General features: G+C 40.1%; 1 protein-coding gene across 1 annotated transcript in view; it reads right to left on the bottom strand.

Annotated features, from left to right (window-relative positions):
* LOC122789798 (zinc finger protein 585A-like) overlaps positions 1 to 25986 on the bottom strand; it is a 336946-nt gene extending 310960 nt beyond the window's left edge. The window contains exons 1-2 of the mRNA XM_044057240.1: positions 25833 to 25986; positions 19304 to 19430 (exon numbers count right to left, since the gene is read on the bottom strand). Of these exons, the coding sequence (XP_043913175.1) occupies positions 19304 to 19430; positions 25833 to 25844 (139 nt within the window). The 5' untranslated portion in view covers positions 25845 to 25986. The remainder of the gene's footprint in view (positions 1 to 19303; positions 19431 to 25832) is intronic.
* Between the last annotated feature and the right edge of the window lie 1942 nt (positions 25987 to 27928).

The following is a 27928-nucleotide window of genomic DNA, read 5'->3' as shown; positions in this document are numbered from 1 at the left end:
AGAAATGCAAGCACGGAGAGTTAAACCACATAACTCCACGACCAAAGTCTGCTGATGTTAAAAAAATAGTAGTTTTCTGCATGATTACAACAAAGGACTGGTAATGATTACAAGTTCTAAGGCATATACTTATGTAAATTTGTTAAAGGAACTTACAAAATGAATATCAGCTTAAAACTCTTCCATTCTTTAAGTAATTTCTAGTCTTCCACAAAAAACCCACAGAAAACCAGTTAGTATTGTAAACACATACAAAAACAAACTATTTGCTTGGGAACGCCACCAGTACTTTGGCTTCTGTTAATGTTCTTATATGACAGAATGATTCACAAAAGAGAAGGATAGATAAAAGTTGGAAATTTACGGTTGGTTATACTAACTAGAGTTTCCTGCTCCTTGACTTGCATGCCTGACTATCACACATCATGCATCAGATGTAATGATGCATCTTCATGTCCTTGTAAATGTACACACTTGTGTGTAGTTGGGGTTATTGTCTTTTGTTGCTTAGGATAACATTTGTGGTCTGCTACAGTGACTCACAAACAGTGCTGCCATGGTCTATGTGGACCTCTTACTTACTCACACATTCCCTTTCCACTTCTCCTTGTAGAGTTTGCCACAGCAACAGTCTAAGCAGTGCAAAGCAAACATCTCAGTCTCCTGCCACAAACTTCAGCTTCCTAGGCCAGCCAAGAGATATTATCCTCCCATCATGCTCTGGGTTTCCTGAGGTCCTTATTATTGTTGCAAAACCAGAATAACTTCAGTTGCACGACTCAGAGTACATGCTTTGCTGCAGTCTTCATGGTGGAATACAAGGGGAGCCTGTTACTTATTTATGTAGTTAAACAATTTGTTAACTAGGGTAGAGCACTGATCTCAGTGGACCAATTTCACTCTAGATTGATAAGCTTGAGGGAGCAAATGCAAAGTAAGGAGACAAGTGAACAGAAATCAAGAAAGATGAAGAGAAACTTGTTTCCTCTTACATCAGGTAAAAGCACAAAAACTAGCCAGACTGCATCCTACAGTCCTCTGTAATCTAGTGTATGTTCTGGCTAACCCTCAGATACAAACCTTCATCAGATTACAGCCAGTGTAGTCCTCTGTAATCTAGCATATGTGCTGGTGAACCCCCAGATAGAGACCTTCAGCAGCTCACAGCCAGTGCAGAAATACCTGAAGATTACAGGACAACAAGTATGCTGCATAGACATAAGGGGTGATGCCAGCAAAACTATCCAGAGAAGCGCAGCTCTTATTCTGGCAGCAGTGGCAGAGAAAGTCATTGGGAAAATCCAGAAGGAAAGGATGATTGCTTCTGTAGAGGACAACTGCTTCTAAACAACAACAAATGTACTCATGTCAAAAGGAGCTGTCAGTCATATCTTATCCACTTTTAGGACTCAGTTGTAGGATGACTTAACAGTGGGTTACCAGTAGAAGTGGATTATCTGGACTTCACTAAGGCATTATATTGAATCCTGCATAACAGCTGCAAAAAAAAGAGGGGGGAGCTAACAAATAATAAAGAAATGGACTGATACATTGTTGAAGGACAGGGCACAGGGTGTAACACAGGAAGAGACAGTTTCAGGACTAAAACAGTGACCAGTAAAGTACACCAAGAGTCAGTCCTGGGTTCCACACTCAGTAATGTCCTTACCTAAGACATATCTGAGAAATACAGGACAGGATCTGTCCCATCTCTGATGACAGAAAGCCATGGAACAGCAATGGGAGATAAGAAAATATTCTTAGAAAGTATTTGGAAAGGTTAAGTGGATAAATACAAAGTCCTGCATTTGAGTTACAATAACACTGTTGTGAAGTATAAGCTGGGGAGTAAAACAGATGCAAAGAGTGGAGACAAAGTATGTGGGTATGTTGATTATGGAATAGACAACTGGAATGGTTGATGGAGGGGCTCAGTGGAGCTACTGAAGACAGCATGGAGCAGGTAGAAAAGGAGTGGTGGTTAAGGTGTAGATGTTGGGGTAGAATGTTAAATGCAATTAAAGAATAGACTGAAAAAGAAGAGGATAATTAAGGTCATTGCTTCCAGAAGTCTTTAAATCCAGGAAACTACTTTTTCCAAACATCACATATTATAAAAATGCCTCGTATGATTTAGGATACCTCCAAAATAATGTGAGTTAGTAAGTAAGTCAACATAGTTCTTCAACAGATATTAGCATACACATTGATTTTATTATCAAAAGTGTATCTGGTGATACTAATTTCATGCTGTGAACTTCTGGAAGAAAATTGTATTTCTTTGTAAAAATACTGATATTTTACTAAACAAAGGGTTAATTTTCTGTAACTGTACATGATGAACCCATGCCTGACATTTTAACTGTATAACACTAGTTTGCATATTTTCACAAAATAAGGCAATAATGAATATACATTTCAGTAGTGTTTCTAAACAGTACTCACACTACAAGAAACCATACATGCTAAACGTCAGGATCAGTGACAAATTTAGCTGAATGCTATATGTGAGACAGCATCATCTGTGTACAAGTGGTCACCAACTTTTGATGATATTACTGCAGATATGAATTCATTGCTCGCATTCATAAGTGTTGAAACAAGTAAAAATGCAAATGTCTGGGTGTGTTCACATTATGAGCCTCCTTTCATTTCCCTTTTTTACTACCGGTCCCTGCTTATACCTACCTGCTGGTAGGGCCCATACCTAAAGTATATCATCTACAAGTCCATGATCCCATTATTAAAAATATTAAAAATCTATATATTTTCTATAAAGCTATGCAATCACCAATAACTCGCAGAATTTATGTCTTGCACTAGTTCACTGTATAAATTTACCAAAACAGAGAAGTCTGCAGGTAACACCTCATACTGTGTGTACATCTCATACAAATGCTTTCATTTTGTACCTACCAAACCAGGGAAGCCAGCAGGTAATATCTCATATGGTCTGTACATCTCAAAGACACTCTTTCATTTTGTATCTACTGAACCAGGGAAGCCTGCAGGTAACACCTCATATGGTCTGTACATCTCATACAGACTCTTTCATTTTGCACCTACCAAACCAGGGAAGCCTGTTTGGTAACACCTCATATGGTCTGTACATCTCATATAGACTCTCTCATCTTGCACCTATCAAACCAGGGAATCCTGCAGGTAACACCTCATATGGTCTGTAGATCTCATACAACCTCTTTCATTTTGCACTCATGCCATTTCATAATATCTTGCTTCCTAATGAAAAGGAGAACCAAAAACAAAGCATCCAGATGTAGATACTTTGTTTTTGGTTTACCTGTTTAAAGCCAGTGTAGGTACGGTGTGGTAGTTTGGTGTTTCCTAGTGAAAAGACTAACATTCTTGCAATACTGCCAGTAAATTACAAATATTGTTAATATTCATAACTATGTGAACAAACAATGCTCCACATCAAAGTTTACCTCATGGCCGTCTTAACTGCATTACAACATCCTTGAAAAACAGTCAGTCCCAACATATGTTTTACAGTTAATACATGTGTAACAACTAAGACTAATAAAAACAAAAAAGGTTATTAGTGGATTTCTGATCAAAACCATCTCATTATGTGTTCAAGATAAAGATATCAAGAAATTCTCCTAGTGATAGTTTCAATATGAACACAAAAAGAGAACCAAGCTTTACTATCAAAACAAAAGAGTAAAACTTTAAGCAATTTTATAGTTTTATATATTTAAAAAATGCTAATAAAACTTAGGTACTCTTAACCACCAACACATTTTATGAGCAATCAACTTCTATATAATTCTGCTTGTTTTAGGAAACTATAACATTTAGTCAACCTAGACTCAATATTCTGAAACTGGGGCCAGGCTGGCAACTCGACACCGTAAAACACCACTGCTAATCATGAGCGGACAGGTGATGCGCGACCCCTAATCGGGAAAAGCCAAAAGAAGACGAAGAAGAAGACTCAATATTCTGAAAGATGTACTTTGGAATAGATTAAAAACAACATCTAGTAAAGAAAAAACATGTAAATCTAGTCATACTGATAAAGAAAACTCCATGGGCCCAGCTGGACAGTACGGATAATGAGCAGGAAAGGTTTTAAATCAAGTTTAATATTATACCACCATTCAATAAATTCTGGCCATATTCATTAACTTAATCCTAAGAACATCGACTCAAAATATGACAGCAATCAGACAGTGGGATCACCGCTGATTGTTTTCCAAATGACATCTGTAATCTGAAACATTAGAAAAATGTTGATTTATATCTAAGGGTTTAAGACTATCATGGGTAGGACATTGCAAATAAACATCTGCAAAAGCAGTTCAGTATGTTGCAACACTGAAAATCTAGGCAAACAGGATATTATCTCTACATAAGTAAGACAAGAGGCTGCAGATGAAAGTTAAATAAATAAAGCCAGTGCACTCAACCTTGACATGTACGATGTCTGATGACTATAGGATCTAAGGCAGACTTACACATTTATAAATATTCTCTAAAATGAAATACAGGCTCAAGAATACTCAGGGAATCATTTAGTTTTCATATGGGCATAAAACAGGCCTGATAAGAGGAAATTACAAAATGCAGTAGAATCTAGCTTTTAAATCTAGTCCATTACCTTGCTTAGTAGAACTAATATTAAGTATCCTCTTCAGACATATGTTTTAAATGGTATTTCTCTTCAGACAGGTACTTATGTGAACAACTCTCTCGCTCATTTAACATGTTTACACCATAGCCAGTTAATCCTTCCATCTGCCCAGTTCATTTCTAAGGGAATGTCTTCAAGATTCAAAGATCTCATCCTGACACTCTACTCTTCCTTCTCAAACCCATCATTGAATACAATGACCCCTGTGGTATGTATAAACTGAAGCACATTTCTCAACTAGAAAGGTCCTCCACACACCTTACCAAGAAAACAAAAGGCCTTAAATCTTTCTACTATCCCTATAGACTAGTCCAAATCTCAGTATATTGAGTAGCCTACAAGCTGTTCCGAGGTGATACGTGACTTGCTTTTCAAACCATGAAAGACCAGCCATATTTGATTTTCTCTTTCTTTGCAAAACCAATGGCTCCACAAACACCTACCTACACTGGGGACCTAAATCTACATCAGTAAGTAAACAAGAATCACAGGAGACATAGACTTCTAATTCAATGCATTCCCTGCCTATGGAATAGGTTACCACTACAGGTCAAAGTATAACTCAATGCATTCCCAGCCTATGGAATAAGTTACCACTACAGGTCAAAGTACAACTCAATGCAATCCTTGCCTATGGAATAAGTTACCACTACAGGCCAAAGTACAACTCAATGCATTCCCTGCCTATGGAGTAAGTTATCACTACAGGCCAAAGTACAACTGAACACATTCCCTGCCTATGGAATAAGCTCCCACTACAGGTCAAAGTCAGACTCAATGCATTCCCTGCCTATAGAATAAGTTACCACTACAGGTCAAAGTACAACTGAACACATTCCCTGCATATGGAATTAGTTACCCCAAAGTACCACTCAATGCAATCCCTGCCTATGGAATAAGTTACCACTACAGGCCAAAGTACAACTCAATGCATTCCCAGCCTATGGAATAAGTTACCACTACAGGTCAAAGTACAACTCAATGCATTCTCAGCCTATGGAATGTTACCACTACAGGCCAAAGTTCAACTCAATGAATTCCATGCTAATGGAATAAGTTACCACTACAGGCCAAAGTACAACTCAATACATTCCCTGCCTATGGAATAAGTTACCACTACAGGCCAAAGTAAAACTCAATGCATTCCCTGCCTATGGAATGTTATAACCTATAGAGGATATGGGGAGGTATATTAGTTTGGGCATTACTATCTGCCTGTGCCTATCAGGCACATGGGGGCCAAACCTGGGATGAATTTCTGATTTCCCGTCCACTGACCAAGATTACACTACAAATGGACACTGTTTGACATGGATGAAGTTTGAAATTAATTTGTCAGCCAGCAAATTGGTTATGTCACTCTGTTTAGTGAAGGTGGCACCACTGACTAGCAGTTCAGGACATTGGTGTGTGCTGCCTTTGAGATTTCAAAATTAGTTGTAAAAGGTCTTGTGGTTGTCTTTAGCTTGTGAAACTATCTTGACCCCCTAATTGGCCTTGCTAGATTTAATTATTTCTCTTAGTTTCCTGTTTAGTTTAATTAGAGGCTTCCTATCATTGTGGAGATGCTCTCCCTGATTTTAGCCATGAATTTTTTCCTTTGTTATATACCCTGTTAAGTTTAGGATTCCACCAGTGTGTACAGTTTGCTTTGCACTTACTTCTAGTAGATAAAGCAGCCTCTATACAGTCACTTACATGGTTGCACAGGGTCTCTGTGAACAATTCCACATAATTTACTGTGAACTTGAGGTTGAGGGGGCATTAGATTTTGACAAACTATTGCTTAATGCTTAGGATGTAGTTTGTTTTGAAATATTTCATCATTCATCATCATCATCATCCCCCTTTTTCCCCATTTTTTGGGGGGTCGGGGTATCATGTTAACTGTCGCCAGCTCTCTCGATTCAGTGCCACACTCCGGCCTTCTTCAACACTCATGCCTGACTGTCGCAGATCTTCTTTTACACAATCCATCCACTGCTTTGCTGAATGTCTTTGCTTCCTCTTACCTTCTTCCTGTCTGTCCTAAATCTTCCTCACCAGACTGTCTTCTGCTTTTCTACATTTGCCCAAACCACCGTAATCTGTTCTCTTTGATTTTTTCAGCAATTGGAGCTACTTTGGCTTCTGCTCTTATGTCCTCATTTCTTCCTCTGTCCCACAGTCTGCATCCTACCACCTTTCTCAGGCACTTCACTTCCATCACCTCTAGGTTCTTCAACTGTTCTGCCTTTATTACCCAGGTTTCTGTACCATACAGTAGTACTAGTCGCACCACTGTCTTGTACACCTTACTTTTCAGCTTCTTCGGCATTCTTCTGTCATAGACTGCACCCGAGACTCTATGCCAGTTGGCTGCAGCCCCTCTGATTCTAGCTTTGACCTCTTCATTCAGACTACCCTTCTCCTCAACCACCCCTCCCAGATACTTGAAGCTGTTTACCTGTTCCACTATCTTCCCTTCTATCTCTATTCTCAGCTTCTTCTGATTTCCCCAGTTTGCTGCCATTACCACTGTCTTATCTGTGCTTAGTTTCATCCCATGTGCCTTCAGATTTGAATTCCATTCTCCTATCCTTTGCTCTAGCTCAGAGTCTACCTGCACTGCCACATCATCTGCATACAGCAGCTTTGTTGATCTGTCCCTTCCAACCTGTTTACTATTGTAGTCCATCACCAGTATGAACAACACTGGGCTCAGAGCTGAATCCTGGTGTACACCCACTCCCACTGGGAACCCCTCTTTGAGGCCGAACACTGTTCGTATTTGAGTCACTGGGTCCTTGTACACAGCCTGCACTAATTCTACCAATGTTTCTGAGACTTCAAACCACTGTAGTACTGTCAAGATCAGCTTTCTTGGGATCTTGTCAGATGCTTTCTCTAAGTCTAGGAATGCCCAGTTGGACTGTCTCGTCATCTCTAGCTTCTTCTCACGTCTCTGTCTCAATGCAAACATCGGATCAATTGTGCTGCATCCTGATCTTAATCTGAACTGCTCATCTCCCATCTTACATTCTACTATTCTGCGTATCTGTTTATCAATCACCCTCTCCAGAACTTTCATGCAATGTGGTTGGATTTTGATGCCTCTGTACTGCCAACAGCTGTGGATGGCCCCTATGTTCTTGTACTTTGCACAAGTATGCTTATTCTACAGTATTATGGGACACACATTTCTCTCCACACTGCTATGAGTACCCTCAGGAGCCATTTCTCCTCTAGCTCACCCAGCATCTTTATCATATCTGCTGTGACCTCATCTGAGCCTGCTGCGTTCCCTGACTTCATCTTCCTTAGTGCTGTTCTTACTACTTCTATGGTGGGCTCCTCTTCTTCTCTCACTGTAGGCTGTTTCTAGGGCAGTACAGCTTCTGTGGGGTTTTCTTCATTCAAAAGCTGCTGGAAATATTCCTTCCATCTGCCTCTGATGTCCTGTGGACTGGTGAGCAGGTTGTTGCTGGCATCCCTTATGACAGGTGTCTGAATATTTTCTTTATCTTGCTGTCTTTGCCTTGCAACCTGATACAGTTTCTTTGTGCCCCTTACTGAGCCACTTTCCAGAAGTTGGTATAGTGCCTCCAATGCCCTATTCTTTGCTACTGCAACTCCTTTCTTAGCTTCTTTGTTAGCCAACCAGTAGTCCTTCCTAGCCTGGTCAGTCTTTTCTATCTCCCACTTCTTCCTGCACTCCTTCTTTCTATTGATGACTTCATGGACTTCTGCGTTCCACCACCAGCTTTCCTTATGTACCTTATTTCCAAACCTAGCTTGGCCACATATCTTTTCTGTAGTCCTAACACATGCTGTTTTTAGGTGCTGCCACTCTTCTTCGACTCCACCTATTTCCTCCTCTTCTTGGGGTGCTAGAGCCCTGAGTAATTCCTTGAACTGCTGTACTTTCTCTCCAGTCAACTTCCAGGTCTTCAGCCTGGTTTCTGTTGACCCTAGACCCTTCTCTAACCACTGCTTACAGCTGATTGTGGCAACTAATGGTTTATGCTGTGGGCTGACTGTTTCTCTGGGGATGACTTTGCAATCATGGATTCTACTCCAGTGCCTTTTCCTTACAAGGAGGAAGTCTACCTGAGTTGCATGTTGGCTAGTCTTGTATGTGATCTTGTGACTGTCTCTCTTTCTGAACCATGTGTTGGCTACTATCATGCCATTTGCCAGCCAGAAGTCCAGAATAGCTTCTCCTTCTTTATTCCTGTTGCCCTCCCCATGTGGACCCAGGCAGTTCTAATATCCTGTTCTGTCTGTTCCGATATGTGCATTCAAGTCACCCATTATCAACACCAATTCATGTTGTCCTGCTTTATCTAGTAGGTCCTGCAACTGCTGTCTGAATGCACTCTTTTCCTCACTATAACAACCCTGCTGTGGTGCATAGGCTGGGATTATAAATACTGCCCTATCATTACACTGGAGTCTGATTGCCATGAGTCTGTCATTAATTCTGATGATATCACTCACTGCCTTCTGAAACCTCTCTCTCACCACAATTCCTACACCATTTCTAGCCTATCCCCACCTGAGTAGTAGATTCTGGATCCCAAGCCACGTGGCTTTGCTGCACTGCCCTTTCATCTTGTCTCTTGGATACATAGAATGTCCAGCCTCCTCCACATCATCATTTCGTCCACTTCCAAGCTGTGTCCTGTCAGTGAACTTACATTTAGTGCAACAATTTTCAGTTCATGTTTGGCAGGTTAGTTGGTTTTACATCCAGCTTTCACTCAACAGAGCTATCCCAGGTAACCCAGGCTGGGCAACTAGACACCGGCTGGCCAGTAGCTTATTGACCCAGGGCTGCTGTGCTTTATGATGGGCACACACTGGCCAATAGGGGGCACATATACCTCTCCCACCATTAGCAAGGGTCTCTGGCATGGGTCAGAGTAGGCCAGGTCCTCAACCCTCTTATCATCAGTAACTACACATGCCCAATTTTGGCGACAATAGTCAACAAAAGCAAATTATCTAGAGCGATATTTTATACCGAGTGGCTCGCCCTGCCACGGCATGCAGTCTGTAATCTGTGTTCTCCTATCTTGGGGATACTACGTACCACAGTAGATGCCCAAAGCGCTTGGTCTGTACAACTCTTCCCCCTATAAGGCACCATGTAGAGTGTGTGATGCTGCCCACAGCTCCATTCATTGGTGAGTTTGAGATGGAAACACTCAGCATGTTTTTTGGACATGGGAGAAACCCCACGGAGACACAGGGAGAAAATGCAAACTCCAAAGAGGCATTGGTTGGAGGTCAGGATCAAACCTTGTACCTTCTGCATTGGAGGCAAAGACCTTAACCATTAAGCCATCTGGAAATATTTACTAACTGTTATTGCAATTGCTGAGTTTATCCAGTTTATTTTATTTCAAAGAGGACAGCTTTATGATCTGACCTCACCAGTAAGGACATGGCACTGGAGGGTTGCAGTGCTCTCCTACAATGGTGAGTACCAGGTCCAGTATGTTTGAACCTCTGTTGGGTGTGTGCACTATCTGGTCAAGGGTATTTGTGTTAATAAAATATCTAGGAGTCATTGTGCCTGCCAGTATGACACAGTGTATGTTTCCCAGTCTATAGAGGAGTAGTTAAACTCTCCCATGAATAGGGTATTTGGTTTAATCTAGAGTGTCTCCAGTAGGTCTAGGCATGAGCTATGGGATTTGAGAGACATGGAAGGTGACTAACAGTTTGCTAGAATATGATATGGGACTTTGTCTTTGGTGAATTATACATGGATAAATTCCAGATTATCATCCTGTTTAACAAATGCAGAGTTATTCTTGTTGCCAGTGTAGACTGAAACACTTTCACCTTTTGTCCCTGTCTGTGCAGCTGATGGTGTAATTGTGTGGAAGGCACTGAAGCCTTGCACTGCCAGAGTACTTTCTCTAGATTTGAACCATGCCTCGGTAATGGCACAGATGTCTATGTTCTTCAGAGTGAGAAGGACAGCTTGTAGGTTATGGAACTTCTTGTTTAGGCTCCTAGCATTGAACAGTGACACCTTTAGGTTGCTTTGAGTTTTGTTTGCTGTTAGTAGGTTTGTCAATTTGACATTGCCTGAAAAAAAGCTCTAAGGGGGTGGATAAAATGTAGCCAATATCTGGAAACCTAAGTAAGACAACTGCAGACCATCCTTTGCAAAGCATTATGGTTTTCTAACCATGTCCTCCCATGCTGACAAATACTAAATCACCCTGGAAAGACACCACAAACTAAGCCAATTATTGAAGTCAATCATTTTTTTTTCATACTGTAGTATTATTCTTGGTAAATATAGAATTCTGCTCAATGCCAGGCAGATACCTGCTGTGAGGCACATACTTTTAGAGATCGGCAATGCCTCTCTTCATATATTCTGGAGAATTACGTCTCAGGTCGTTAATGCCCACATGGATTATGATAGAATCATACTTCTTGTTCAGTCTTATGACAGGGGAATCTGTGCGTCACAAAATGGAGTCCCCTATGACAAGAGTTCTGGGTAATGTGCTGGCTTGCCTTCTGGGCTTTGCTCTTGGGGCTCCACTGTGTGTGGGTATATGTGGGGTGTTTTGGTGTTGTTTTTGGTGAGTGCTTTAGAGATTGCTGAGGATAGGCATTGCCATTTATAGGCTTAGGGGGTCCCTTTGAGGTTTGGAAAGATAACTTTTTAGTGCCTCGGTGTAGGTTGGTCTATGTGTGTGGTGGACACTATGTGTGCTGTATGTAGTGTGTGCATATTCTTGACAGCATTGTTTGTATACAAGATTTGTGTGTGAAATTGTGCATGTGCATCTCTCACATATTGTGCTTGTTTCTTTAAGGATTAAATGGTGGTCCAAAGAACATGAGACAAATGCTACATTGTCTCAGGATGCCCATATCTACTAAGCAGACAAATGCTACACTGTCTCAGGATGTCCATATCTACTTAGCAGACAAAAGCTACATTGTCTCAGGATGCCCATATCTACCAACCCGGCTATGGAGGCATTTGGAAATTGCATATCTGTGTTCTTCACATCTGTGTTTGGTGGGCTACTGTATGTTGTGGATTAGGTTATACAGAGGTCTTATTTGGGTGGTCTCTGGGGTCTGGCACTACAATAGGTTAGACTGTGCTAAGATCAGACAGTAGTGCTGTTCAATGTGTGGGAGTCAATTTATTATAAGGGAGGTTTAATCAAGTGCAATACTGGTTTGCAGGGTGGACACTTAGTGTTATGGATATATGGAAAACAATAGGTGGGAAAGTACCTAAGTAGGTTACACAACTGACAATAGCAATGAAAGAGGGGAGGAAGAAACTTTGGAAGTCAGATTACCATAAGGGAGGAAGCCAGAGACACAGCTTTTTAAAACCAGAAGATGAGTAAGGCCATGCTCTAACAAAATGGGGTATGTTATTTCAAGCACAAAAAAGGGAAATTGGCTAGGCTTAAAATGTCCTGCAGGGATAGCTAGCCTAGTACTTACCGATGAACCTATGGGTGTATAACAAAAATGCAACAACCAGGGAATTTAGAGCTGAGATCAGGTGTCGAGAGGTGGAGATTTGGTCCCCTTCACAAAAAACATATTTTTGGCTAAGTGGCAGGGTCCATTTCAAATACCAGAAAATCTTAAAGATATACACTACAGGGTTAAATAGATTGGTAAGAGGAGACCAAAACAAATACAGCATATTACTGTCCTGAATCCATGGAAAGAAATACAAACTTCTGTAGTTAGTTGAGCAGCAGAGATTAGCAGATCTGGTGAAGAAAGAAAAATGGCCTCTATTCTTACAGTTCAAGTAGATGACACACCATTTTAGTCACACAAATAAAAAACAAAGGAGTTTCTGTTAAGGTATTTTCAGAACTACCTGTCAAGAAAAAAAAACAAGTCAACACCAAGCTGAGACAACTCCTGAGAAAAAGAATAACTTATAACTTTACAGACCACAAGAGTCACTAAAGAAATTTGTACAAGAGGAAATATGAAATATTCTTATGATGGGGTTGATAAAGAAATTAAAAAGTGAATGGAACACCCCTATAATATTAGTTCCAGGGCCCGGTGGAGCTATTAGGTTCTGCACTGCTTTTAGGAAACAAACAGCATTTTGAAATTTGACAGCAGCCCGATGTCTAGGGCTGGAGGATTAATAGATTGGGAAGGATAAATTCTAGCAAATGGATACCAGCAAATCCTTCTAATGGCTGAAGTCAAAGAAAGGATGTCTTTTGTGAAATCAGATGGATAGTATACTGTCCTTCTACTCTAGTTAGATGGTGCCCATGCAACCTTTCCACGACTTATGGACAGAGTCCTAAAATTCCATGTTAAGTCTGCAGCCGTTTACCTAGACAGTATAATAATTCACTAAGAGGATTGCTACTGCCATCTGTCTAAGGAACAGGCTGTGGCCATCTATCTAAGCTATGACAATGGCAATCTATCTAAGGTATAGGCTCGAGGCATCTATCTAAGTTACAGGTCATGGCCATATATCTAAGGTACAGGCTGTGGGCATATATGTAAGGTACAGGCTACTATAATCTATCCAAACAGCAGGCAGTGACCATCTATCTAAGGCACACACTGTGGCCATCCATCTAAGGTACAGGCTGTAGGCATATATGTAAGGTACACGCTGTGGCCATCTATCTAAGGTACAGGCTCTGGCCATCTATCTAACGAACAGGCAGTGGCCATCTATCTAAGGTACAGGATGTGGCCATCTAAATAAGGTACAAGCTCTGGGCATCTAAGTTACAGGCAATGGCCATCTATCTAAGGTACAGGCTGTGGGCATATATGTAAGGTACATGATGTGGCCATCTATCTAAGGTACAGGCACTGGCCATCTATCTAAGGTACAGGCAGTGGCCATCTATCTAAGGTACAGGCTCTGGGCATATATGTAAGGTACAGGTTACTATCATCTAGCCAAACAGCAGGCAGTGACCATCTATCTAAGGCACACACTGTGGTCATATATCTAAGGTACAGGGTGTGGGCATATATGTAAGGTACACACTGTGGCCATCTATCTAAGGTACAGGCTGTGGCCATCTATCTAAGTTACAGGCAGTGGCCATCTATCTAAGTTACAGGACGTGGCCATCTAAATAAGGTACAAGCTCTGGGCATCTATCTAAGTTACAGGCAATGGCCATCTATCTAAGGTACAGGCTGTGGGCATATATGTAAGGTACACGCTGTGGTCATCTATCTAAGGTACAGGCTGTGGGCATATATGTAAGGTACACACTGTGGCCATTTATCTAAGGTAAAGCAGTGGCCATCTATCTAAGATACAGGCTGTGTCCATCTATTTAAGGTACAGGTGACTGTCATCTATCTAATGTACAGGCTGTGGCCGTCTATCTAAGGTACAGGCTGTGGGCATATATGTAAGGTACATGCTGTGGCCATCTATCTAAGATACAGGCTGTGCAAATCTATTTAAGGTACAGGCGACACATAATCTTCTATTTGCTATCTATCTAATGTACAGGCTGTGGCCATCTATCTAAGGTACAAGCTGTGGGCATATAAGTAATGTACATGCTGTGCCATATATCTACGGTACAGGCTGTGGGTTACCATCACGTGAAAGAACTGCAGTTGACTAAAACTCACACGCTTGAAACAATTTGATTGAAAAGAACTTTGACTGAAAAAACACTTGAATGAAACCTCATTTTACTGAATCACAAATGACACAAAGTGTAGAAGCGTACATGCAATATGTGATGGTGTTATTTCTGAGGATATGATTTGATAGGAAACTGCAAATAGAAGATTATGTGTGGACTGGCCATGCCCTTGTCATGTTACACTCCCAAATGTACAGATGTTTGTTTTGGTGCATCAACACTCTGTGTAAGATATTTTTGTTTTCTCCATGATTGTGCAACTGTAGAGTTATTATACATACATATATATATATATATATATATATATATATATATATATATATATATATATATATATATATATATCCATTTGGGGGATGCAGGGGGTCCTGTCCCCATGCAAAAAGATTTTTATGCGGAATTCTGTTTTCTATGACTTGTAATTCCATGAAATTATGTTTCAGTCAAATGAGGTTTCATTCAAGTGGCTTTTCAGTCATTCTTTCAACCAGTCAATTGCAGTTCTACCACCTGATATAAATCCTATACATCTATATCTATATCCATATTTTTTTCTATAACTATATATATATATATATATATATATATATATATATATCTATATATCTATATATATATATATATATATATATATATATATATATATATATGTGGAAGAACTGAATTTAGTGAATGTTTCTTTGGTCAACATGTTTAGTTGACAAAATATGGCCTATTAAATGGATGGTCAAAAGGTGTGCGGGATTGCACAATTTTCAGGGTTGGGGGCATATGCTCTTTCCCTTATATTGTGCAATATCCGAAGTAGTCTACATAATTAGCAGGGGGCGTGGGGGCTTAGCCTCCCAAAGTGGGGGATTCAAGGGTGCCGTCTTTTCTGCAAAAAACACTGTTTTGTACTATTTTTCTTTATTTGAATTTTGAATGTGCCAGGGTTGTTACTCAGCACATGTGTAATAGCATGTCACCGTTCATCTTGCTGATATTTTATGTTTGACAGTTATAAGTATATGTCTATGTGTGCAGAAAATTTAGTTTTGCTTTTAGAAGCAAAGGCAATGCAATAGTTGCATTTTGAACTTTTGTCTCACAAGAAACGACTTTTGTTCCTCTATAAGAATATTTAAAGTCTATAATTTTTCATGTTCAAATGCATACTATTTTAGTTAGTTCTGTTGTTAGAACAACATACTTTATTTAAGATTTCCTGTAGCCTGTTCTTGCAAATATGAGAAGCAATAAAATGTACATTCTTGCTGTGAACCAAATTTAAGGAACATTTGCAGGCTGACAAAAACTAAATGATTAAAAAGTGCATCAGTTATGCTGTGAAACAAAGCAAAGTAATAATTCTCAAAAGCAATATATAGGCATTTGGGTTCCGTCTTTATTTATTTAACAAATTAATGAATATCATAGTTTATCTCCTTTGTACAATGGCTATTTCCATAGAATAAGCACCTTTGATATGGTGCACCACTTCTAATTAATCAAAATAACACTCTGCAAATAAAAGATGTGATACTTTTTGTTCTATAAAGTATATAAACAGACTCTCTGCCCGTTAAATAATTAATATTGGTTTTGTTTCACCTTTAGTATTTATAAACAAGTGAAATAATGAAATACATTCTATAAAACAATGTATTTCAACTTGTTTCACATGCAAAGACAGAAAAGACTTGCAGACACACAAACACAAATATAGAAACACTCTAGCTTCTATGCGCATAGATAGATACATACACACACACACAGACACACAGACACACACACACACACACACACACACACACACATACACACACACACACACACACACACACACACACACACACACACACACACACACACACACACACACACACACACACACACCACACACATGCAAATCAATGATTATTTGCGATCAACAGACTGCAGTTGTCAGTTGCCGTTGCCAAATGACTATCTCAGCTGATTGAAGCATCTACTCTTTTTGGGAATTCTGTCACAATATAACCAACCATGCACTGACTGGCCATGTGGCAGAGGAGGAAGGCAGACAACATATATGCCTATTTTGATGTTGTGAAATTTTAAATAAATGTTTTTTATTAGTTAAATGTAGTGATGACTATTTTATCCTAAACCAGTTTCAGACTGGGAAAGTACTTTTTTATTTTAAAACTGTATTTTTTATCATTTTAAAATAAAAATAGGGGAAAACTAAGTTGTCCGTATACGTGGTATAATGGCACTTGTAAAAGATGACAAGACTCTTCAGCACTAAATCTTAACAGGTAAAGTCTCTGTGTGTACAGTACCTCCCTCATCCTGTACAGCTACTCTAGTTTTTGAGTTGGCAACAGAGAGACTGAATGTTTTATCTGCTACTCTTATTATTTCAGGTATGAATACATTGAATAACACCAGTGCTACTGCCGATACTATTGGAGCGGATGCATATTACGTTGTCAAACCGTAACAAGTTCGAACGCCATATTGTCGAACCCATATGTTCGAACTTGGAAAAGTTTGAACATTTCAATGGGGATTTCCGTTCAGTGCGGAAAGGGAAGATTTTCCTTTACTGCACTGTAGTGCGATCTCGAAGTTGGTATATTCAAAGAGTGGGGGATGTGGGAAGCAACCTCCCCATGTGAGGGGTGCAGGGTGGCTTGCTTGGTAGGTTTTAAATGTTTTTTTTTTTTTTTTTTTCGAACTTTTGAAAGTTTGAATGTATGTGTTCGACCATATGGTGTTGAGACTTTTGAAAGTTCGACAACGTAATATGAACCCTATTGGAGCAGCATTAATTACTTCCCTGTTTCCTAACAATACTCCCTCCCACTGCTACCATTTTGTTCTACCAGATATTCAGCTGCCCACAAACTTGTGTCTCAGTTTTGCCAGCAACTGATTATAAAGTGAAATGCTTCACTGAAAGTTTCTTCTTACCTACTGAAACAATGTTCTTATAGTTCTGGGTTATCAGCATCCTGTATAACACAAGGCACATACTCATTACTTGCTAAAATATGTGTACATAGTTCTGCACCATTATCTCCTGGTATGGCTCTGCAACAGGTAACTTACTGACACCCCTGCCTCCCTGTGCATAGCTACTATCCTTCCTACATACTGACCTTACGTGCTCAAAGTTCCACACCATCATTACTCACCATACCTCTGGAGCCATCCTCTTTGCCTTCTAACACCATGAGCTCATAGCTCTATACCACCACCTCCTGATGTAGCCCTGTGACCATCCACCTTACTTAATGATACCACATGATCATAGTTCTATATTATCACTTCCCTGTGTAGCCCTGGGACCATCTTCCTTATCTAATGACACCATGTGATCATAGTTCTGTACCATCACCTACCGGTGTAGCCCCAGGACCATCTTCCTTATCTAATGACACCATGTGATCATAGTTCTGTACCATCACCTACCGGTGTAGCCCTGGGACCATCTTCCTTAACTAATGATATCATGTGATCACAGTTCTGTACTGTCACCTCCCTGTATAGCTCTGGGACCATCTCTCCTTACCTAATGACACCATGTGGTTATACTTTGTACCATTAACTTCCTGTGTATCAGGTTTATCCTGCTTACCTAATGATACCATGTGATGATAGTTCTGTACCATCACTTCCCTGTGTAGCCCTGTAACTATCTTCTTTACCTAATGACACTATGTGATCAAGGTTCTGTACCATCACCTCCCAGTGCAGCAATGGGACCATGACTCTTTACCTAATAACACCATGTGATCAGAGTTCTGTGCCATCACCTCGCACTGTAGCTCTGGGACTATCTCACCTTACCTAATGACACCATGTGGTTATACTTTGTACCATTAACTTCATGTGTACCTTTGGGATTATCCCTACCTAATGACACCATGTGATCATAGTTCTGTAAAATAACCTCCCGGTGTAGCTCTGGGACCACCCTTCTTACCTAGTGACACCATGTGATCATAGTTCTGTACCATCACCTCACAATGTAGCTCTGGGACCATTCTCCTCACCTAATGAAACCATGTGATCATAGTTCTGTACCATCACCTCCCAGTGTAGCTCTGGGACCACCCTCCTTACCTAATAACACCATGTGATCATAGTTCTGTACCATCACCTACCTGTGTAGCTCTGGGACTATTCCTCCTTATCTAATGACACCATGTGATCATAGTTCTGTACCATCACCTCCCAGTGTAGCTCTGGGACCACCCTCCTTACCTAATGATACTATGTGATCATAGTTCTGTACCATCACATCTCTGTGTAGCTCTGGGACCATGCCTTCTTACCTAATAATACCATGTAATCAAAGTTTTGTACTATCACCTCACACTGAAGCTCTGGAACCATCCCTCCTTACCTAATAATACCATGTGATTACAGTTCTGTACCACCAAGTGTAGCTCTGGGACTATCTCTACTTACCTAATGACACCATGTGGTTATACTTTGTACCACTAACTTCCTGTGTACCTTTGGGATTATCCTTGCCTAATGACACCATGAGATCATAGTTCTGTACCATCACGTCCCTGTGTAGCTCTGGGACCAACCCTCCTTACCTAATAATACCATGTGATCAGAGTTCTGTACTATCACCTCACACTGTAGCTCTGGGTCTATCTCTTCTTACTTAATGACACCATGTGGTTATACTTTGCACCACTAACTTCCTGTGTACCTTTGGGATTATCCTTACCTAATGATGCCATGAGATCATAGTTCTGTACCATCACATCCCTGTGTAGCTCTGGGACCATCCCTCCTTACCTACTGACACCATGTGGTTATACTTTGTACCATTAACTTCCCGTGTACTTTGGGTTTATCCTGCTTACCTAATGATACCATGTGATAATAGTTCTGTACCATCACCTCTCTGGGTAGTTCTGGGACCATCCCTCCTTACCTACTGGCACCATGTGGTTATACTTTGTACCATTAACTTCCCATGTATCTTTGGGTTTATCCTGCTTACCTAATGACACCATGTGATGATAGTTCTGTACCATCACCTCCCGGTGTAGTGTTTTCTCCTCTTTTTTTAGCATTTTCCACTCTTCACTTGAAAAGTCAACTGCTACATCTTCAAAAGTTTCAGGTATCTGAAAAAAAAGAAATTATTTTGAATCTTTCTTCAAGTGATAAACTTTTCAAAACAAAAAAGGCAAAAAAGCAGTGTAAAGACATATATTATCTGAATTAAAATCATCAACTCTTAGGATCATAAGGTTATAGGAAATTCAAGGCAATTAAGTCTTGGCACCATTTATATCTTGCCGGTACCCACCCGCAGATCATACCTTCTCTCTCACGGAGGGCTAGGCCAGTCAACCTCTGAATGCATTTGTTAAAATAATCATCCAGTCACCTAGGTCCCATTTGAAGGCAGATAGTAGGTTTGCACGGGGCCATGACTTCTATTCTCCCCTATACCCTAGCATAAAGAAATTTAGATCTCACGCCTTTCTATTATTTCTATGTCCCTGCATTGTAGTGTCTTGAAGTTCCTTAATGACAGTGGTTACACCTCAGTTATGTTGTGCATGTAAAATATTCCTTTCCATATGCAATAATATTGTCATTGCACAGGTGGAGCTGTAGTATCTATACCACAGCAGATAATGCTTGCAGTACCGGTTCTGATGCACAGGTGGAGCTGTAGTAGCTATACCACAGCAGATAATGCCTGCAGTACTGGTTCTAATGCATAGGTGGAGCTGTAGTAGCTATACCACAGCAGATAACGCCTGCAGTACCAGTTCTGATGCACAGGTGGAGCTGTGTAAGCTATACCACAGCAGATAATGCTTGCAGTATCGGTTCTGATCCACAGGTGGAGCTGTAGGAGATATACTAGCAGCAGATAATGCCTGCAGTACCAGATATGATGCATAAGTGGGGCTGTAGTAGCTATCACCACACCAGATAATGCCTGCTACACCAGATCCGATGCACTGATGGAGCTATACTACAGCAGATAATGCCTGCAGTACCAGATTTGAAGCACTGGTGGAGCTACGGTAGCTAAACCTCATAAAAATTTATCTTTAAATATTTTTTCTTCCCCCATTACTTACCTTCCAGCTAACCATCTGTTGGTTTTGCAGCTACTGCTCCTAACTTAGTGTCCCAAGTAATGCCCTCCCACATGCTGATAATGCATCAACTCAACTCATCATTATTATCGACATCAGCCACCTCTTTCCCATTTTCCACATTGGGTCAGGGTATCATGTTAACTGTCGCCATTTCTATACATGTGTATAAAGAAGGGGAAGTGGAAATGCAAAGCAAAGCTTCTAGCAGGGTTATAAAGACTGTACAGTATATATGTTTTTTTTCTTTTTTTTGTGATGAGTAATTGGGTGGAGCTGCCGATGTTAGATGCATCACTACATGTAACACCAAGTTATTTCATAGGTTCAAAGGTCCATAGATGATTACTAGGCAAACGGGACAAGAGCCTTTACAAGCTTAGCCAAATAATACCCAGGATATGACACTATTATATCTTAATTCCCCAGATATATGATGGGGCAGTATCAGGGTAGTGGGTTTTTGGGTGTTAGAGCCCCGGGTCATTTTACAGACTGCCTCTGTCCATAAGTGACATGGGCAGAAGCCTGGAGTGAATTTATGGTTCCCCATCCATTTATCCAAATTTTTTTGAAGAGAGAGAGAGAGGGATTGACTTTGTATTATAAACATGGGAAGTTTATTCCATAGACGAGGTAGCCTTTGGGATATGAATTTGTCTTTTCAGCAAGTTCTGTTAGAGTCACAAATAAGGTTCAGGTCCATGAAACACATAACTCTCATATATTCTTTCTTGCAAATATGTAATATTTTCATCAGGACTGGATCAGTGAATGTCTTGTAGGTCAGGCATAAGTCCCCTCTCAATAAACGATATGAGATGGTGTAAAGGGATAAGGCCATTAGTCAGTCTGCATAAGCAGTATGGCTTATGCTTTGTATTTTTTTTAGTTTGAAACCTATAGGGCCACTCTAACTGGTGTAAGTTCCTGGTCAGGTACATGCAAAAGGGAGCATTGTACTTGATTATGGGCCTGATGAGGGCTAAATGCAATGGCACTATGACTTCCTTTCATCTTGATGCCGTGCCTTTACTCATAAGTTGAGGCACACTGGAAGGATTTCCTCATTGCTGTAGCTATCTGGTGGTCAAAGTTTAATTTACTGCCTATCAGTTGTCCTAGATCCCTCACTACTGAGTCTACTTTTAGGGGTGTGCTATCAATCTTATAATTTGCAGGAATATCTGCTTTACTGAAGGGTATGATTACACATTTATTTTAGCATTTAGTCTCAGACCATAGTTTTGGGGCAGCCACGGTGGTGCAGTGGTTAGCGTTGCTGCCCCACAGCAAGAGGTTCTCCGGTTCAATTCTCGGCTGGGGTGCCTTCTGCCTTCTGCATGTATTGTGGGTTTCCTCCAGGTGCTCCGGTTTTCTCCCACATCCCAAAGACATGCAGTAAGTGGACTGGACACTCTAAATTGGCCCTAGGTGTGAGTGTGTGCATGTGTGTGCCTTCTGTGGAAGGTTGGGCACTGGGCTGGCAACTCAACACTGTAAAGCTCCACTGCCAGTCATGAGCAGACAGGTGATCTGCTGTGGTGACCCCTAACTGGGAAAAGCAAGAAGAAGAAGTCTCAGACCATGGTTTTGGCATCAGTCATTTGTCATTTTTAGACCTGTTTGTAGCATGTCAATATCGTTTGTGGATTCAATGATTACGCCCAGCTTACATGCCAGTCAGAGGTCGCCAACAATGGCCTTCACTTCAGAGAAGTATTTACCAAACAGGAGGAGTCCTAACAATGAGCACTGTGGGACACCGCTAGTAAAAGGTTTCTTATTGGAAGTGGATTCACCTGTCCGGACAACACATGTCCTGTCAGTGAGCCATTTGGCTATCCATCTGATGATTTAGGGGTTTATGCCTAACTCAGTAATTTTATCTCTGATCTGGTGTTCCCACCAGAGTGCAGAAAAAACATTTTAATAGAAAATGAACTGGTTTTGAACTCAAGTACAGTAACAAATGCTTTACAACCAAAGCCAGAACTCCTGCAGTATTAGTTCCAGTCCATCTTTCTAATGCTAAATTCTAGCAGCAATCTGTACTGCAGTTATGGCATATCCTTCCTCACGTGGAGTACCAAATTATAGAAAGGAATCCTATCCTTTCCTCCTGGTATGGTTCAGCGAACAAAATGTTGTACAACTCCATTACTTAGTACTTTTTATTACAAATACAGAAATTCTGATTACTATAGCACAACAGACTTGCTTCCACTTTTGGAACTGGGTCATGAGAGCCATGATACCTCCAGCACATGTGGCTTGAGAGTTTCAAAAAACTTTTTTTTTTGGACTCATGCATGGAGTTACTGTTTAGGGCAACAAACATGCTATCTTAAGTTTAACATGTTTAGCTTTATAGAAGACATATATGGCTTGTCCATCTCAACTTACAGCCAGTAGTTAAGATGGTAACTGATGCACCATTCTTTCCTAACAAGTTGAGCAGAGAATGACAGTAAACTGCATAATATGTAATACAATATTTATTTATGTTAAAACTGTCTAAATATACTTATGAAATGGGAATGCTCTTACTGCATTCTGATTCATGCTATAAGTTTAAAACCCAATTGCTGAATAAGTAGAACTAAACTTTGCCTGTGATATAAATAGGACCTTCTGGACTGATAGTTAGTATCCTAGGGACTACCCCTTCTATGGAACAGACTCCCCATCCATGTGAAGCAGAGTTCCTCCATAATCCAATTCAAGTGCGACTTGGACAATTGGATGGGAAACCAGAAATTCATCCTGGTTTGGCACCTATGTCTCTAATGGACACAGACAACCTGTAAATGGTTCATCTCCTAGGTCCATGCTTATACTTATCAAGGTTATCAGAAGTTGTCAGAGATTTGGGCTAGGCTTAAAGAGGCCCTTGTGGTCATTAGCCTAGTAAACACCTATGAACCTATGAACTGGTTTTCAGAAACAGTGGGTTGTGAGTTCTAACATGGGGGCCAAGGGTCTACTTCTAAAGGCTGACTTTCACATCACTGACTTTCAAAATCCTGAGATGAAAATCATGAAACTTCAGAAACCCGAATGGCAATTGTTACTAAGGAAAGTAAATAAGAGGCCAACTGTCAACAAAACTCATGCAGAGGTAAATAAAATCCACCAAGGTGGGGGGGGCTAAACCCCCCACACCCCCTAACTAAATATATCAACTCAGGGATCACACTACAGTGGAGGACAGAGAATGTTAGCCAAGTGTTTATTTACCCTACTAAACAGTCACTGTTCAGGTTTCTGAAGTTTCATGATTTTCATCTTGGGATTTTGAAAATCTGTGATATGGAAGTCGATCTTTAGAAGTAGACCCTGGGGCCAGCTACTCATAAATACCCTTTCTAATTCAGAAAGAGGCCAATTGCAATGACTGCACATGATTGGCAGAATAACCTTGGTAGGCCATCTCCATGACTATTGTAAATGCTAAGCAGACATTCTAATGCTAATTAGCTATGTTTTCTCCTTTGGAAAAGTGTTTAGGAAGTGTGTTACACACTAAGTTAGCATGGTTGACCATGTTACTTAGCCTGGTCAAAATGCTATATTACCCCATTACAGTCAATGGGGGAGATTATGTTACAGGTAAGGTCAGTTAAATGCAGCAGAGATGTAGTAACAGGCTTTGTGTCTGCATGTCTGTGGGGATATAAGTGGTCTCAGATAACATATGACTGCATGTGTGTGTGTGTGTGTGTGTGTGTGTGTGTGTGTGTGTGTGTGTGTGTGTGTGTGTGTGTGTGTGTCAGTGTGACAGACTATCTAGGTGGTTGCATTGGGGGGTTGCTTTTGTGTGTGTGTGTGTGTGTGTGTGTGTGTGTGTGTGTGTGTGTGTGTGTGTGTGCGTGTGTGTGTGTGTGGTGAATAAGTGAGTGTGTCCATGAATGAGATCAGATGAGGGAGAAATGTGTTTTCATGTTACTTACATTTGTGTTTGTTTGTGTGTGGGGGTTGTGTGTGAGTGTGTGTATATGAGTGTGTGCATGTGAGCGTGTGTGGGGGATGTATGTGTGCATGTGAATGTCTGCATGTGTGTATGGGGGAGTGAATGAGGGGGGCTGCCTGTGCCAACAGGATGCATGTGCCTCTAGTAGTAATTACTGCCAAAAAGTGCCACTTAGCTGTGGCTATCATTACATCTGATACAGACACATGCAAATTAGCTGATAATGAGGTCTGTCTCATTGCAGTTAAATTTGTCTCTGAATTGGATCTTACACAATCATGTAATCTGACACTTTGGGCCCACTGCAGTTTTTGCCTGCATAGCGATTCTTTTGTGAATCCTAGAGTACACTTCAAAGAATCCTAATAAAGGTTTCTACAGTACATCACTCTACTCATATCATATAAAATGTTTTTAAACAGATTTAAAAAGCAAAACCATCAAATGTCACCATTAAACACCCTACAACTTAAAAGTCTCCATGTCTGCCATTCAGCAATTAGATATCAGATTATTAAAAGAAAAAAATATTAAGTGCAGCCTAGAGACTTTCATATCTGCAGTGCTTCCCTTAATATTCAAGGAATTTTTGCAAATAATAGTATTGTTTTTTTTTTCAGTGTTATTTTGTTACAGACATTTAGTGAGATTTTCTTTAATAAACTGGACTGTTTACTTCTGCCCTCTGTCTCCCTTGCCAGAACATAACTGGTCCCACAAACTACTCTGTTCACAATTGCAAACAATTAATGGTTACTAAAAGTTTGGAATGTGACTGACATTCACACAGATGTAGAATATACAAACCTCTGCTTGTAACAGGATTATTTTCTAGGATACATGTAGCATACAAACAATGACACTCACACAATAAAATACCTTATACTGATTATGGTGTGTGCCCTCCATACTAAGATCCTGACTAACTTCTGTCACCTAGATATGCACATACAAACAATGAAAAACATTTGCACGTGCACATGTAAACTATATGAACTATAATCTGTACAGCTTGACAGATTTTTAATTTTTGTGTACTGCATGCAAAAATATACGCAGACAAACACAGACACAAAAACGCACACACACACACACACACACACACACACACACACACACACACACACACACACACACACACACACCTCATACATAAAAACAAGAACAATGAATCATTCTGCAGTTATTTTGTATGTTCAGCATTTTAGATCTATAAAGTCAAGTTTGTTTTTGCTATAACCTGAGCTGTTACTCAAAAATACATACGGAATTAATGCTGCATTTTGCATTTTGCATCAAATACAACAGGTTACTTTGTTCAGGAATTTCAGCAGCTACTTTTCAGAATGCACTCAGTGCTAGAATCGCAAACAATATATTTCCATAGAACACCAGCTCCCTATCTTGCAGTGCTTTGTATGGTCGGCATCTCTTACCTCCAGCTTCATTGTTATGATCCTGTTTTGGTCTCAAATGATAGTTGCTGTGTTATTAATAAAAGCTGTTGCAAGAACATCTAGTTTATAAGAAGAAAGAGATAATCTCTGTCAAACAGCTTGTCTTAAAGCTTCCTGAATCTTCAGCACTAAAACAGATTTTGGCACTTCTTCCTGTCCGACAGTAAAGTATGCCTATACACTATGTAAAACTAGTCATTAATATTCATAGTGGGAAGCTTGAGGGAGGAGGAAGAGGAGGGTCATTTTTGCATAAGGCAGGCTACAATATGCAGCTCTTCACTTGTTACTGCATGTTCCAATTTTACTAAATGCTTGTACTGCAAGCAGTTTAGATTTGTTATATTAGCTATTTGTCAGCTTAATCTGGCATGTTCATTCCTTTCAGAAGTCACAATTTTTTCTGGAATGCCCCCAGAATTCTTACCTTAGAATGTTTTTTTTTTTTGTCTGTTATAAAACTTTTTATTTATTTATTTATTTATTTTTACTTAGCACTATTTTGTCTCCAAATGGCAGTCTGAATGTTAGGATTGCCTACTAGACCCCCTCTATACTCTGTAGCGTACCTCTCAACCCCTTAATGCAAGAAATATGGGTACTTACGTATTATCGCAACCAGATTTTCATAGTTGCAAAATTCACATGCAGCAATGAAAACGAGTGCGGGAAACACTGTAACGTGTTATTTTACGTCCTTACTGATGAAAAATCAGTTGCTTTACATTCAGGAAGAGAAACAATCGTGCAAGTCTTCTTCCAGTTTTGTGTGCATTACACATGCACACTTCAATCGGCAGGGCTGCTGTCTTACTGATGAAAGGAGTAATTTAGCTGAGAGGAAGGAATGCTGAGAAGAAAAACACAGACACATGAAAATGATTCAAACTGTTATTCTAATTCCTTAGGACTGGCCAAAAACTTTACATTACAAATTGTTCCTGTTCCTAAAAGTAATATAAAGTTTTTGGGCATTAATAAGGAATCAGAATAACATTCTGAATTATAATTAGGTCTGCCCTATCATTACTCATAGTTGGCATTTCTTCTGGACAAGGATATCAGTAATTGCCTGTTCAATTTTACTTTGCTGTTTAGGGAAACAATTTCGTTTATGATGAGGATTGGATCACAATTCTGTCTTTCAACTTTCACTCACTCTGTCTCAAGAGACATAATAAGTTGGTTAAGATCAGAGTATTTTGTGCTTTTACAGATTTCGGAGCATAACCAGTGTGTTCCGTGTTCTACAAGAGAGCTCTGCTCAGAGACCTAGTCATAATCCTCGAGATCGCCTTTCTGCATCCCAAACATGTAAACAAGACAAAGTAGTGTAATCTTAGATTTTACATGACAGTCTTACTCCTAACTGTTGTTCTGGGGGTTTAATTTTCATACTTAGAACCTTTTTCTATGTCCTGTCATACTTCTCCAAATACCGACAAAGCACAACCACTAACGGTTTTCCCCTGGGAAGTCATATTGCTTAAGACTGCATGCATCAATTAATCAGGAATAGGTATGGGAAGACAGAACTGAATGAAAATTGAGAAGCTGCTCTTCCGTTCATCTCCTGTGGTTAATTTTTAGGGAATGGTAATAAGAAGCCAGCCGACAGGACGATAGCAGCTATTGTAACTCAGGTGTGCATCTGCAATGCCACGCAAGACAGGCAGAGGGTTTTTCAAACTGTTCCTGTTCCTAAAAGTAATGTAAAGTTTTTGGGCAGTTATAAGGACTTAGAGTAACAGTTTGAAGTGTTTCATACACTCGGATCTGTGGAGGTATGCACATTTCGCAACCGCGAAAATCTGGTTGCGATAATACGTAAGTGCCAGGGCAAAGCCAAAAATAAAGGGGGTACAAAGATCCAAAAATAGGGACACATTTTAAATACTGCTCTTATAAACTTAGAAAGTTGATAGAATAAAAGGTTTTCTGTTTGCTTGCATTTTCTAATGGATATGAAGTGTGAAACTCAAATGTTTTCTTTATTTAGTGACTTCAGTCTTCAATGATTTGCTAGAAAACCACACATTTTATGAGGAACAAATGAAAAATATGAGGCAAAATAC

This window comes from Protopterus annectens, chromosome 15.part0 (assembly GCF_019279795.1).
Source record: "Protopterus annectens isolate FY-2018-M chromosome 15.part0, PAN1.0, whole genome shotgun sequence".
NCBI lineage: Eukaryota > Metazoa > Chordata > Ceratodontiformes > Protopteridae > Protopterus > Protopterus annectens.
This window is presented reverse-complemented; position numbering and strand designations above follow the sequence as displayed.